The sequence below is a fragment of the Phaseolus vulgaris genome, chromosome 3, assembly GCF_000499845.2.
Source record: "Phaseolus vulgaris cultivar G19833 chromosome 3, P. vulgaris v2.0, whole genome shotgun sequence".
Taxonomy (NCBI): Eukaryota; Viridiplantae; Streptophyta; class Magnoliopsida; order Fabales; family Fabaceae; genus Phaseolus; species Phaseolus vulgaris.
This window is the reverse complement of record NC_023757.2, coordinates 15,138,444-15,151,109: the sequence shown is the minus strand read 5'-3', so window position 1 is coordinate 15,151,109 and position 12,666 is coordinate 15,138,444. Positions and strand designations below refer to the sequence as shown.

General features: G+C 36.9%; 1 protein-coding gene across 2 annotated transcripts; it reads left to right on the top strand.

Moving 5' to 3' along the window:
- Positions 1–2,844: 2,844 nt before the first annotated feature.
- LOC137806770 (ubiquitin-like-specific protease ESD4) lies at positions 2,845–8,937 on the top strand. Of its 2 annotated transcripts, XR_011080409.1 has the most exons (10): positions 2,848–4,070; positions 4,266–4,342; positions 4,423–4,516; positions 4,648–4,746; positions 5,825–5,917; positions 6,011–6,130; positions 6,965–7,068; positions 7,840–7,912; positions 8,359–8,603; positions 8,788–8,937. XR_011080409.1 is itself a non-coding variant. In XM_068607044.1 (9 exons), exons 1-9 carry the CDS (start codon positions 3,237–3,239, stop codon positions 8,419–8,421), a joined length of 1,557 nt encoding a protein of 518 aa, XP_068463145.1. In that variant the 5' UTR covers positions 2,845–3,236; the 3' UTR covers positions 8,422–8,760. The 2 variants fall into 2 exon arrangements, 1 of the variants encoding a protein (XP_068463145.1); XM_068607044.1 differs by lacking the exon at positions 8,788–8,937 and having other exon boundaries at positions 2,845–4,070; positions 8,359–8,760.
- The last annotated feature ends 3,729 nt before the right edge of the window (positions 8,938–12,666 follow it).

Below are 12,666 nucleotides of genomic sequence, written 5' to 3'. Positions count from 1 at the left end.
GGGTATCTTTTTTAAAGAAGGCAAACTTTGTATTCCCCAAGGTACACATAGAAAACTTATTGTAAAAGAATCACATGAAGGGGGTCTCATGGGCCATTTTGGAGTTGACAAAACTCTATCTTTTAAAAGGAAAATTTTATTGGCCACACATGAGAAAGGATGTCCAAAGACATTGTTCTAGATATATTCATGTTTAAAAGCCAAATCTAGAACAATGCCTCATGGACTATATACCCCTTTACCGATTGCAAATGCTCCTTGGGAAGATATTATCATGGATTTCATCTTAGGACTTCCTAGGACTGCAAGAGGTCATGACTCCATCTTTGTGGTAGTGGATCGCTTTAGTAAAATGTCACATTTTATTCCTTGCCACAAAGTGGATGATGCTCAAAATATTTCTAGACTTTTCTTTAGAGAAGTGGTGAGACTTCATGGTTTACCAAGAAGTATAGTATCTAATAGAGATCCAAAGTTTATAAGCCTTTTTTGGAAAACCCTTTGGGGAAAACTTGGCACAAGACTACAATTTTCAACATCTTGTCATCCTCAAACAGATGGCCAAACCAAAGTAGTCAACAGATCTCTTGGTACTATGCTTAAGGCAATCATGAAGGGTAATCACAAATCTTGGGATGAGTACCTTCCCCATATTGAGTTTGCTTACAATAGAGTAGTTCACAAAACTACTAATGTTTCTCCTTTTGAAGTTGTATATGGATTTAACCCTCTTACTCATTTGGATTTGTTACCTCTTCCTAATCCACAAGAATTTGTGCATAAGGAAGGAGTTATCAAAGCCGAATTTGTTAAGAAATTACATGAGAAGGTTAAAATACAAATACAACAACAAAATGAGAAGTATGCCAAATACAACAATAAGAGGAAGAGAGAAATAATTTTTGAGGAGGGAGACTTAGTTTGGCTTCATTTTAGAAAGGATAGATTTCCTACTAAGAGAAAATCCAAACTTAGTCCCCGTGGTGATGGACCCTTTCAAATCCTCAAGAAAGTCAATAATAATGCTTACAAATTGGAATTACCTATTGAATATGGAGTACATGATACCTTTAATGTGATTGATTTATCTCCTTTCGTAGGTACCAATGAAGAAGAGGACGATTTGGATTTGAGGACAAATCCTTTCCAAGGGGGAGGGGATGATGGAAGAGGGCCAAACACCACTTCAAAGGAAGGCCAAACACAAAGACATATGGGACCAACTACAAGGGCAATGGCCAAGAGGCTTGATGAGGATTGGGACACTGCCACTGATAGCAGAGAAACTTACCTTACATGTTCCAAGAGGTCCAAAATCAAGCGTAGCATAGTCTTTAAATTCTTGTCAAAGTAGTATAGGAATTTTCTTTTGTAAAATGTAATTAGGATGAATTTTGGTTCTTAAAAACCAACCTAAGTTAGATTAAGGTTACTAGAACCTTCTATCTAACTTAGGTCGGTCACCTTAAGGCGCTTGAATCATCACTTTGGTTCACGCTTGCCATGTGACTCCTTAGGCGTCACATTAGCATTTCATTTGGCTAGCATTCCATTGTCATTGACTCTTCATTTCCGGTCCTCCAAGCTTATATAAGGAGGAGCCTCCCTCATGTATTCTTAAGATTAATTTGAGTAATGAAATGTTGCCAAAATGTGCCATTCTTACTCCCTTGCCTAAAATCTCTCAGGATTTAGGTTTTAATCTTCAAACCTTTCACCTACAAAGAGAGTTGCCCGAACCTCTCTCACTCTCCTACTGCTCGTGCACCTCCAAGGCTACCAAAACTCTTAGGAGAGCCTTGTTCCACCAACAATCCATTGAAGCATCCGCAAATTCCACCTAAAAAACGCTAGGATGAAGAGCTCAAGCTATCAAAGAAGGCCAACGGGAAGTGGAGAATGTGCGTCGATTTCACGGATTTGAACAAGGCTTGTCCTAAGGATTCATATCCGCTGCCCAGCATCGACGCCTTGGTGGATAGCGCATCAGGCTGCCGACTTCTCAACTTTCTGGATGCCTTCTCGGGGTATAACCAAATTCGTATGCACCCTCGAGATGAAAGCAAGACGACGTTCATGACAGAGCTCTCCAACTATTGTTATAAGGTAATGCCTTTGGGCTTAAGAATGCAGGCGCAACCTATCAGAGACTAATGGAGGATCCTGACCCCCATGATCGGGCGGAATGTGCAAGCATACGTGGATTACATAGTCGTCACCTCGAAGGAAAGAAATCAGCACGTCGCTGATTTAGAAGAGCTGTTCACCACAATAACTAAATATAATTTGAAGTTGAACCCTAAAAAGTACATGTTCATGATGAAAACAGAAAAATTCTTGGGATTTCTCCTCACTAAATAATTATTAATAATAATAAATATTTTTTTATAATAAAAAAATTATATAATAATTATATTAATTATAAAAAAATAAAGATAAAAATAATAATGTTATTTAATATAAAATATTTTTTTATCAAATATTTATAATTTTAAATATTTAAATATTCTTTTATTTAATTTTATATCATTTTCTGTTTTTTATGAAATAATTCTAATACATTACCTAAAATAATATTTCAATCACTAAAATTAATATTTTAATTAAAAATACATATAATTTATAGATAAATAAATTAAATTATTTTTTTAATAATTTTAAATACAAAATTAATTTTGTAAACTTACATTATTAATTAAAAAAATATAATTTTTATTATACTCATCACATTATTTACAAATTTTCATAAATTTTCTTTATTCTTTTTATAATATTTACCTTAATTCAAATAATATCACTTTCTTTAACACTTTTTCTTTAAATATCTCAAATCCTGGAAGCATTAAAGATAGAAAAGGGTGAAATTTGGGAAAGAAGGCTAGTTCTTGTTTGTGCCGCGAAAGAGAGAAGAAAGAGAAAGCAAAGCATAAAAGGCAAACGTCATCCTCGGCGGAACAAACGCGGAGGTGAATCGCCAACCAACAACGGATCCACACCACCTTTCACTCCCCACTCCAATTTCTCTTCTCATCTCTTCATGCCTTTCACCTTTCAATTTCTCGCGCTCAAACTCTTCCACCCGATTCCGTTTCCCTCATTTCTCAATTCCACCTTCTCACTCTCACACACCGCTTCTCATAAACCCTAACGCAACGTTTCTCTTCATCAACCTTTTCCTCTAGGGTTTCGCCCAATCCCCAATTCTCCCAACCCCCATCGGACATGCTCGTTCTCCGATGGCCGTCGTAACTAACAACGGCAAGCGCCGCCAGCATTGGCTCTCCGGGAATCATCACCTTCCATCTCCCAATTCCAAAAGGCCCAGACTGTCAACAACATCCGAAAACCACGCGCACTCCGTGTTATCCTCGAGTAGTATCGTTTCCAGAATTTCCAAATATCCCGAAGCCAAGCCACTGATGCGTAGGGAGGTTCACGCGCCGTGTAGTTCCCGTAAGTTTGCTTTTCCTACCTCTAATAGAATGAAATCGAGCTTGAATGCTAGTAGTAGCTATTGTGATCGCAAGGAAGATATTGGTAACGATGTGGGCAACATGCTAAGTGAAAATTACGAAAGGGCGAAAAATTCAGCCTTAGCTAGCATTCGGTTTGGGGAAAAGGGTAAGGAGGTGAATGAAGCGGATGATGATAGTCCCAAGGGCATGGTTTCCGAAGATTCGGGTGTGGAGGAGATTCGTTTTAGGGAAGACGGACGGGATGTGCGCTCTGTGGTGACGGAGCACAAGTGGCAAGAGGGTGATTTGGTTGTTATGGAAGTGAAGGATTCGGAAGCTAAGGATGTGCGTGCTGGTCATAATCAGCACTCAACTTCATCTGTGGTTTCTGAGTTGACTAACGGCGATTTGAATATTGTTAATGCTGTGAGGATGTTGGACACTCTGTCTTTAACTCCCGAGCGCGATCTTTCAGATGTTCATGCCTACAGGAAGTTGCTTGAGGCTGTTGACAAGCGCTCGGATACGATTAAGAGGCTGTCGGCTGAAATTAAGCTTAATGAGAAGCGTAGGTCCACCTTTAAATTGTTGCGCCCAAAGAAGGAACTAGTAGAGGTAAAGACTTGTTAACTGCCCCATGTTTCTATATTTTGTCTGATTAGGCTGTAATTATTGCTTAGGTTTATGATTTTCTCTTCGTTTTTTGTTCAATTTTTATGAATGATGCTTTGCAATGTGCCATTGTGTTATTAAGCCATAGGAAACAGTGTAAATGTTAGACATTTGACAAAATTTTAATATTGCTTTCAGGAAGTGCCATTGGAACCTTTTATTCCTCTTACTAAAGAGGAAGAAGTTGAGGTTGCACGTGCCTTTTCTGCAAACAGGTATGTTTTGAAATTTTGGCTATATGCAATTGACAAAGGCTTAACCTGTACCTTATCTTATTGAGGGCCTGCTTCTACAGGAGGAAGATCTTGGTTGCCCATGAGAAATCTTGCATTGAGGTCTCAGGAGAAAAATTTCAGTGCCTTCGACCTGGTGCATGGTTAAATGATGAGGTTACCTTGTTTGCTTATTGTTTGTTTAAACTATGTTGAATTAGTGAGGAAGGGAAGAAATTTAATATCTAGCTTAAAATTTCAATGTCACTAATTTGAAATTCGGTGATCTGCTACCTTTACCTTTGCAGGTAATAAATTTGTACCTTGAATTGCTGAAAGAGAGGGAGAGACGAGCGCCGCAGAAGTTTCTGAACTGTCATTTTTTCAATACCTTTTTCTACAAGAAGGTAGCTGGCTTTTACTATCCATATAAACTGAATAGTGCTTGCAAACACATTCATCTTTCGACCGTGGGCATGTTTTGTAGATTTATTTTGGGGCTCATTTCTTCTGTGGAAAGTAGCAGTAATGGAAACGTTTTCTGAGAAACATGTCTTAAAATGTTTTGCATTTTCAAATTATAAGATTCACGAACAATAATAAAACATAACATATATAGATATAGAAGACACAAAGACGAAAATTCACTATCAATGGCTAAAAAATATAAATCTTAAGAGCAATTTAACATAAATAAATTTCTATATATATTAGCATTATGAAGCCAAATAACAAAGTCACATAAGCTTCAGAGTAATTTTATTTTAGTTTCCAAAATATCTTGATTAGAAAAGATCTTTATCTAAATTTGATTAGAAAAATAAAAAAACTTTATTATAATGAATCTACATTTACTTGTCAATAAAGTTATTTTGGTTGTCAACTGCTTGACACAAATCCTTTATCTTGGTATGGGACTGACTATGTGATGATTAAGCTCACAGACAGAGTTCTAGCTATGGTGTTTAAAATTTGTTCATTGCCCTACGGTCCTACCAGTGCCTGATTAACCTGGAGTTTTTTTGGGGTTGGGGGTGTGGTTAAATCTACAAGTTTGATACAAACTGTTGAAAGAATTAGTGACAAAATAAGTCACGGAGGATGATAGTTCTCTGGTACCATGTTAGAAGAGAGACACCGAGGAATGTAATGAATTCCGTGTGTTGAGTAGATACATGAGTATTCTTATTTATAATGAAGAAAGGATACAATTGTAAAGAACAAAATTAATATCTAATAATGAGAAATATTTGGTAAGATATTTCCTTATCAAATCATATCATATCTCCCTATTTAATGTAATCAAATAATATCTTTAACACAAACCAATATGAATATGAGGAACAAGACTCTCCGATCCATGCCATAAGTAGGAGACATAGAAACATCCTGCATGTTATGCGTTTTGTTTTATCTATATTTGCTCTGCAATTTAGTCATATTGATCTAGCATTGGTGTTTTTATTTGTGAATTCTACTTACCAGTTAATAAGTGGCAAGAGCGGTTATGATTTCAAATCTGTGAGGAGATGGACCAGCCAAAAGAAACTGGGATATGGCCTACATGAATGTGATAAAGTAATTATGTTGAAGGAATTATCAATTTTTGCTTTTTCTATATTCATCTAAATTGGATTTCATGTTGACCTCTTATCTTTTTTTTTTTCTTAGATTTTTGTACCTATCCATAAAGAGATCCATTGGTGCTTGGCTGTTATCAATAAGAAAGATAAGAAATTTCAGTACTTCGATTCACTGAAAGGAATAGATACCCGTGTGATGGAAGTTCTGGTAAGTTTAACTGCAAGTTTGGTATTCCTATCTGCCTATTGCTGTAAAAGGATATTGGAAGTGATGACAGCGAGTTGGTGATAGTCGTGGAAAAATATTTGGTTTCAATCAAGAATCATCAACATTTTAATGATAATTCAATTCCCCACTATTTTTTTTACCCAATTTTGTATGTTTTCATTTTCAATATCTGTGATTTGAGTAATCGGATTCTATCCAATTATTTCTTCTCTTTTTGAACATCAAATAAGTGATAGACTAGTGTTATGTTTTCAATCTCACAAGGAAGAAGACATGCTTAAACTATTTAAAAATCAAATTCTATTCCTGCTTTAATTTTCACACTGCCCTTTAGTTTTTTTTTTTATATCTTTGGAGAATCTCCTGCTCTTCTCTTTGGATAAGGCACCTAAGATTAAACTTTAAATGGACATTAAACTTTTGGACAATGGATTTAGACATTGTGCGTATCTATAAATATACTTTTTGAGTTAGTTGTGTTTATGATCCTATTAGTTGTAAATTAGAATTATGTTAGATAAGCTAGTTTTAGGTAACATGAGATCTTCATTATACGATGCACACAAAATAAATCTGTTTTGCTTTGAGGAGGTGCCTAAGTGTGTCTCTGGATTGTGTCATGTTTTTAGACCTCACGGAGACAACATTTTCAAGGTTAGAAGAAATATATGTATGTCAGCACCCTCACGATTCCATTAAGTAACTAGTCTGTGTTTCTCATAGGACTTCATTTGATGGAAACTCAGGAAAAACATTAGATGTCTTCACATTTATGTGTGGCAATATGTGATATTTATCATTGATGTCTACCAGGCTAGCTATATTGTAGATGAAGTAAAGGACAAGACTGGAAAAGATATTGATGTAAGTTCTTGGGAAAAAGAATTTGTTGAAGACCTTCCTGAGCAGCAGAATGGGTTTGTTTTCTGATCATTAGTTAGCATTTCTGCCGTTTAAAAATGAAGAAATATCTTCTGTAATAAAAAATAACCGGTGGTAAATTCCCACTGCTGATGAATTATATATATCTTATTGGTGCAGACAGCTTTCCTTATATAACTAATCTATCTCGCAATTTCTAAATTCAAAATGAAATATTGTATAGATATAAAATATTAGAAAAGGGTGTTACTAAGGAAATGAAAGGGAGAAATATTTGTCATTGATTGGTTATAAGAAAACTGTCACCATAAATAGATTTTATGCATTGACCATATATTTTGAATTTATAGGAAGATCTATTTTTTTACACTTTGTTAACTAATTTGTTGGTTATTTATCATCAAGACTTTGTATGGATTATTATTCTCTGAAGGTAGTCATGGTGATTATTTGTTGTAGTTAGTAGTTACTATTAATGCATATGACTTTGTTCACCAGAGTTTTGATGGCAAAATTGCCCAATATATATAAATCTAGATCCTAAGTATTGATTATTTTAAGAAATCGATGTTTGCTTAGCATTGGATAAAGACTTTCTGAATAGTCTAACAAAGTTAATATAACTTCTATTGCACTATTGGAAATAATTTCTTTATTGGCGAGCTTGGTAGGACTTAAAATAAGAAATTTTTAGACATCAATACTTTACGAGTACAATCTTACTTTTCATTCTATTCTTTTGTAGCTCTGAACAGTATTTCCTGTAGTTTGTGGGCTAATTGTTTTCTATATTCAACTTAAAACAGGTATGACTGTGGGGTTTTTATGATCAAATACGCTGACTTCTGTAGCAGAAACTTGGGACTGTGTTTCAACCAGGTTGGATATTATAGTGTTCAATTTCTGTAAGAAAATCATGCCTTTGTTTTCTGTTCATTTTATAGCATTGAATTTTTATTTTTCCTGAAACCATTAACTTATTTGGTAAGTCATTTCATTCACCTGTTTGATAAGGAATACTCTCTTACTGTCAAAAAAGGTAGTTTGCATTGCTGCCAAGAGTTTTTGAATAATAGAACATTACAACAGTCAAATCTTCTAAATTTGCTTAAAATTTATTTTTTTAAGATTAAACATTGTATGTTGTGTATGGTGTGGCCAATAGCTGTTATAATACCTAAGTTGCGTTGCACAAAAAATTATCCAATGATTACTTTTTAAGTTAAGCCTCGCCATATTTGCTGAGGAAGGAAGGCACATTTTTTGTAACTATATTTTTCATGTGGTATCTGAATTGAATTCCCTTCCCATAATTTCATTTGTAGGAACACATGTCGTACTTTCGGCGGAGAACAGCTAAAGAAATCTTGAGATTAAGAGCTAACTAAGCTAAAGAATATTTCATCTGTATCTCCACATTGGATTTTTGGTCGTCAGAAAATTGAAAGTCATTATGTCAAATCAGTCTAGCACTTTCTGATGTATCTTGGCCATAACCATTCAAAAGTATTGGCATTTCTTAGATTGTGGACTGGACTGGACTGATTATGCACATCAGCCTGATATCCAGGTACACCATGTAGGTAGTGTAGTATGCAGTAGGTTGTATATGCTACGCAAAGGTGAATCATAGATGCGGCATAAGGTCGTGATTTTAATTATGTAACGATAACTATTCCCTCACCGTTTTTGGTGTTTAGAACTATTTGGGATCTTTTCTACTGAAATTTGAACTTGTTTGTGCCGTGATGCAGAGCCCTCGTATCAGGCGAATTAAGAGCAGTGAAGAGAACGGGGCATTACTTTAGTTTTGATCTTTTTTAGAATATGTTTAGAACAACTTAATTTTAGGAATTAGACTTTATTTTTAAAGTATATATATTTTCTTCTTTTTCATGTTTAAAGTGAACCTGGTTCAATTTTAAAATCTTCGGTATAGTGAATTTAATTTCAATTTAGATTTAAGTATCTGAAATGATGGTTTTATCCCTTACTTTCTCCGTATTTTAGAAAAGAAAGCAGATTGTTGAAATATTATGGATAGTATTCAATTTTAAACTCTTCTTTACCGGAAGAATGAAGGCAATATAAGACAAATTTTGAAAGAGATATATTTAAGCTGTACATTTACTTTTTTCTTATATAATGGTTTTAAAAAAATATTCATTTTTTTATCGGTAAATGTAAAAGATATTGGCCAAAATGAACTCTTAGAATAACTTAATCTCTTTTTATTTATATATAATATGTATGCAGAGAGATCATTTTTGAAAATTAAACTGCTAGTTTTTTTTTATTGGTCTTGCGATAATTACTTTGGTCCCGGCATTGATCCATTAATTCTAAGATGTTGGACATTTTTAGAGTTGATCAAACCAATTCGCTTTGCTCTCAGTTTGATTTTCAGTCTTCAAATTTCAAATTGATTTTTTAGTTTATGTACTTAGGAAAAAAACTTGATTTTCTCCCTTGGATCAAATCTAGTCAAAATGAATAATTTGAAAGAAAAACTAAATGTGATTGATATTTAATGATAAGAAAGTAAAATCGAATATGTTGTCATAAACAATCTGTAACTTTTAACCACATGAGCAAAATTTGGAGTATATGATTAAAAGGAGTATCTTTTAACCACAATCGAATAATGTTTTTGTGGGAAAGAGATATTGTGATAAGGTCTTTTTGTATTGAACATCTCTGAAATTATTAATGAATATGAGTCTTCTGTTTATATTGTTGATTCGTATGATGTGTGGCATGCTAGATTAGGACAAGTGAATTATTTGTAGGTTATGAAATTGCAACAACTAGGATTAATCAACATGCATGACAAACAAAATAGTAAATGTGATATATGAAGCTCAGATACTCCTCTTAAATGGCATGTCGGTGTCCGATACGAGTATTGGACACCGACACTCGTATGACACCTGTAGGACACGTATTCGTGAAGTGTCCAATTCAAAAAGTATTTGTTAGATTTCTGACAATTCTAGTACGGTTCTAACACAATTTTAGAAAGGAAAAATACATTAATTTTCTAAAATTCAAACTTTATTGTATAAATTGTTATTCTAATGATAAGAATAAGAAACAAATCTTTGTGAACCAGTCATGAAAAACATCTTTCTGCTCCAAAAAATAATCTGGAACATACTTGTGCACATAAATCTTTATTGTCAATTTATATAATTCATAATTATATAATATATAGATCTGTGTCCCCGTGTCATACATTTTAGAGATTTTACATATCTCCGTGTCCGTGTACGTGTCATATCAGTGTTCGTGTCAGTGTCTGTGCTACATATATGTGTAAAATCTAAAATAACGAAGAAAACATGTTAGTCTCGCCGGTTGACCTCGAGTGGACTGAATGGGCAAACTCCTCTTCTGCTTTGTCTCCAATTGTTGCTTCAAGGTGTCGCTTCACTGGGATAAAAGGGGGTTCTATCTGTTGATCACACTCTAACGATCAAATCAGTGAGAGCATACAAAATAAATATTCAGTTCCAGTCTTATGTATTTATAAATAGCATACCTTTACTAGGGGTCTCAAGCCCCTTTTATAGATATCCCACGTTTTTCTTTAATCAGAGCAAGATTTCAATAAGGAGAATATTGTTCCCGTCGGTGACCCAAACGTCTCCGTGCACCTCAGATAACTTCGCGTTCCAAGAACCCTTGTCTCCACCTTCACTCCCTTGAAGAACAAACACCTTGCACTCCGACGCTCAAGTCAAACTCTCGGGCAATGAAACACCAAAAACTCTTCTTTCTCTCTCTCTCTCTATTACTTGCTCTAGAAAAATGCGTAATGCGTTCTAAAAGCGTACCTTGTTATGTTCGTTGTTATCCCTTATATACCTTTCAATGTCTCTGCCCTTTTACTTACTGTGACTAAAGTATACTGTAGGCGCGTCTTAGCGACACTATTCCCAGTCTTAGGGCTATTTAGTGCGTAAGACTACCTTGCCGAAGCAAAACTGGCGCGGGATGACCACTTGGATGCTAACTCATGCACCCAATCTCTGGATCATCCGCCCTAAGAGTTCTATGTCTTACTCACGTGCCATGCATGCAGATCACCCCTGGGACGTGACCCTCACGAGTCGTCTCTTTCCCAGTGGCTCTTTAACGGTGGTGCGTACTACCGCGTTCCCTACACCCCATGCACGGACCCCTCGTGATCTAGGCTTTCCCCTGTCGGTAACTGGAGTGTGGTTTGGAAACCACCTTTTTCAGTCGATCCTTTAATATCGGTGTGCCGAGGCCCGAAGACTCCACGCCCTGCCTTGGTGTCGCCCCCTCCTCAGCTCCCCTTATCCGCGAGTCTAATGAGACTCCGCTATGTCCTGCGGACCTCCCAGTGGACCCAACCTTCGGGGCCCCACCATGACTTTGGTCAACGTCCAAGGCCGAGGACTAGTCGGTACACAAGCCCCCTAGTCTCGAGCTGTCAACTTGTTTAGCGAAAAGACTATGGCCTCGCCCTGCCGACCTACATGGCTTCAAGTGACAGGGCGTGCATAGTGCACAAAAGTGACGCTTTCCTGTTCATGCTTTAATCAGCTCATACGTGTCTTAATCAGGCGGCTGGGACTTAATGTCACTTGCGCTTCTCAAGTTTACGTTAAGTCTTTCAAAAACGCGCGCTTCATGCACTGTTTCATCACTTGAAACTTCTCTTGCACTCTTCATCTTCTCCTTCGAGCTCTCTGGTTTCCTTTCTTCGCAAAAATCAGAACTTTCGCTCATCAATAATCAAAGGTATGATTTTTTTCTCCATTGATTGCTCTTTACTTCTGATGCGTGTATTGATAACTGCCTGTGACTGTTTAAACTTCCGCATTTTGAGTTTTCTTCTACATCTTCTTCGTTCCTTTGTTTTCTGAGTTTTCCTACGAGGGTAGGGTTTTCTGGGTTTCTTCAGTTTCACACCATAGCCCCCGCCCCCCCTTCCCTTGCTGAACCTTTGCTTTCTTCTTTTCCTTGTTTTTCCTAGCTTCCTAAATCATGGCACGAACGAAAGTCACCGCCAATCCTCCTCCTCCTAGCGTCAACTACAAGTTGTTATACCCTTGGGCCTCTAACGAGCTCCTTGCTGAAACCTCCTCCCTCACCTCTCTCGCTGACTGGAGGGCACACCTGGGCAGCGAGCCTGACTTCAAGGGTAGGGTGTTTGGGATAGAGTGTGACACTTACATCTTGGTTTGCCACTGCATATAGGGCGAACCTGTGTGCGTGGACAATCGTGCCAACGATGGTGAACCATTCTTCTTCTTCTACCAGACTGGCTTTAAGCGCAAAGGAGGACTTAACTGGCTGAACCCTGCTGTTCGTACTTGGTGCCCACACTCGAGGAGGAGGCATCCCGAAGGAAGCTGCCACTCCCTCTCGAGGTGTCTAAACACCTAGATGGTCGATGCACTTGGTGCCCACGCTCGAGGAGGAGGCGACCCGAAGGGAGCTGCCACCCCTCTTGAGGCGTCTAAACACCAAGACGACCGGTGCACTTGGTGCCCACACTTGAGGAGGAGGCTTCCTGAAGGAAGCTGCCACTCCCACTCGAGGTGTCTAAACACCAAGGTGACCAGTTCATCACTGGTTGAACCTTATCGCTCGCACTTGGT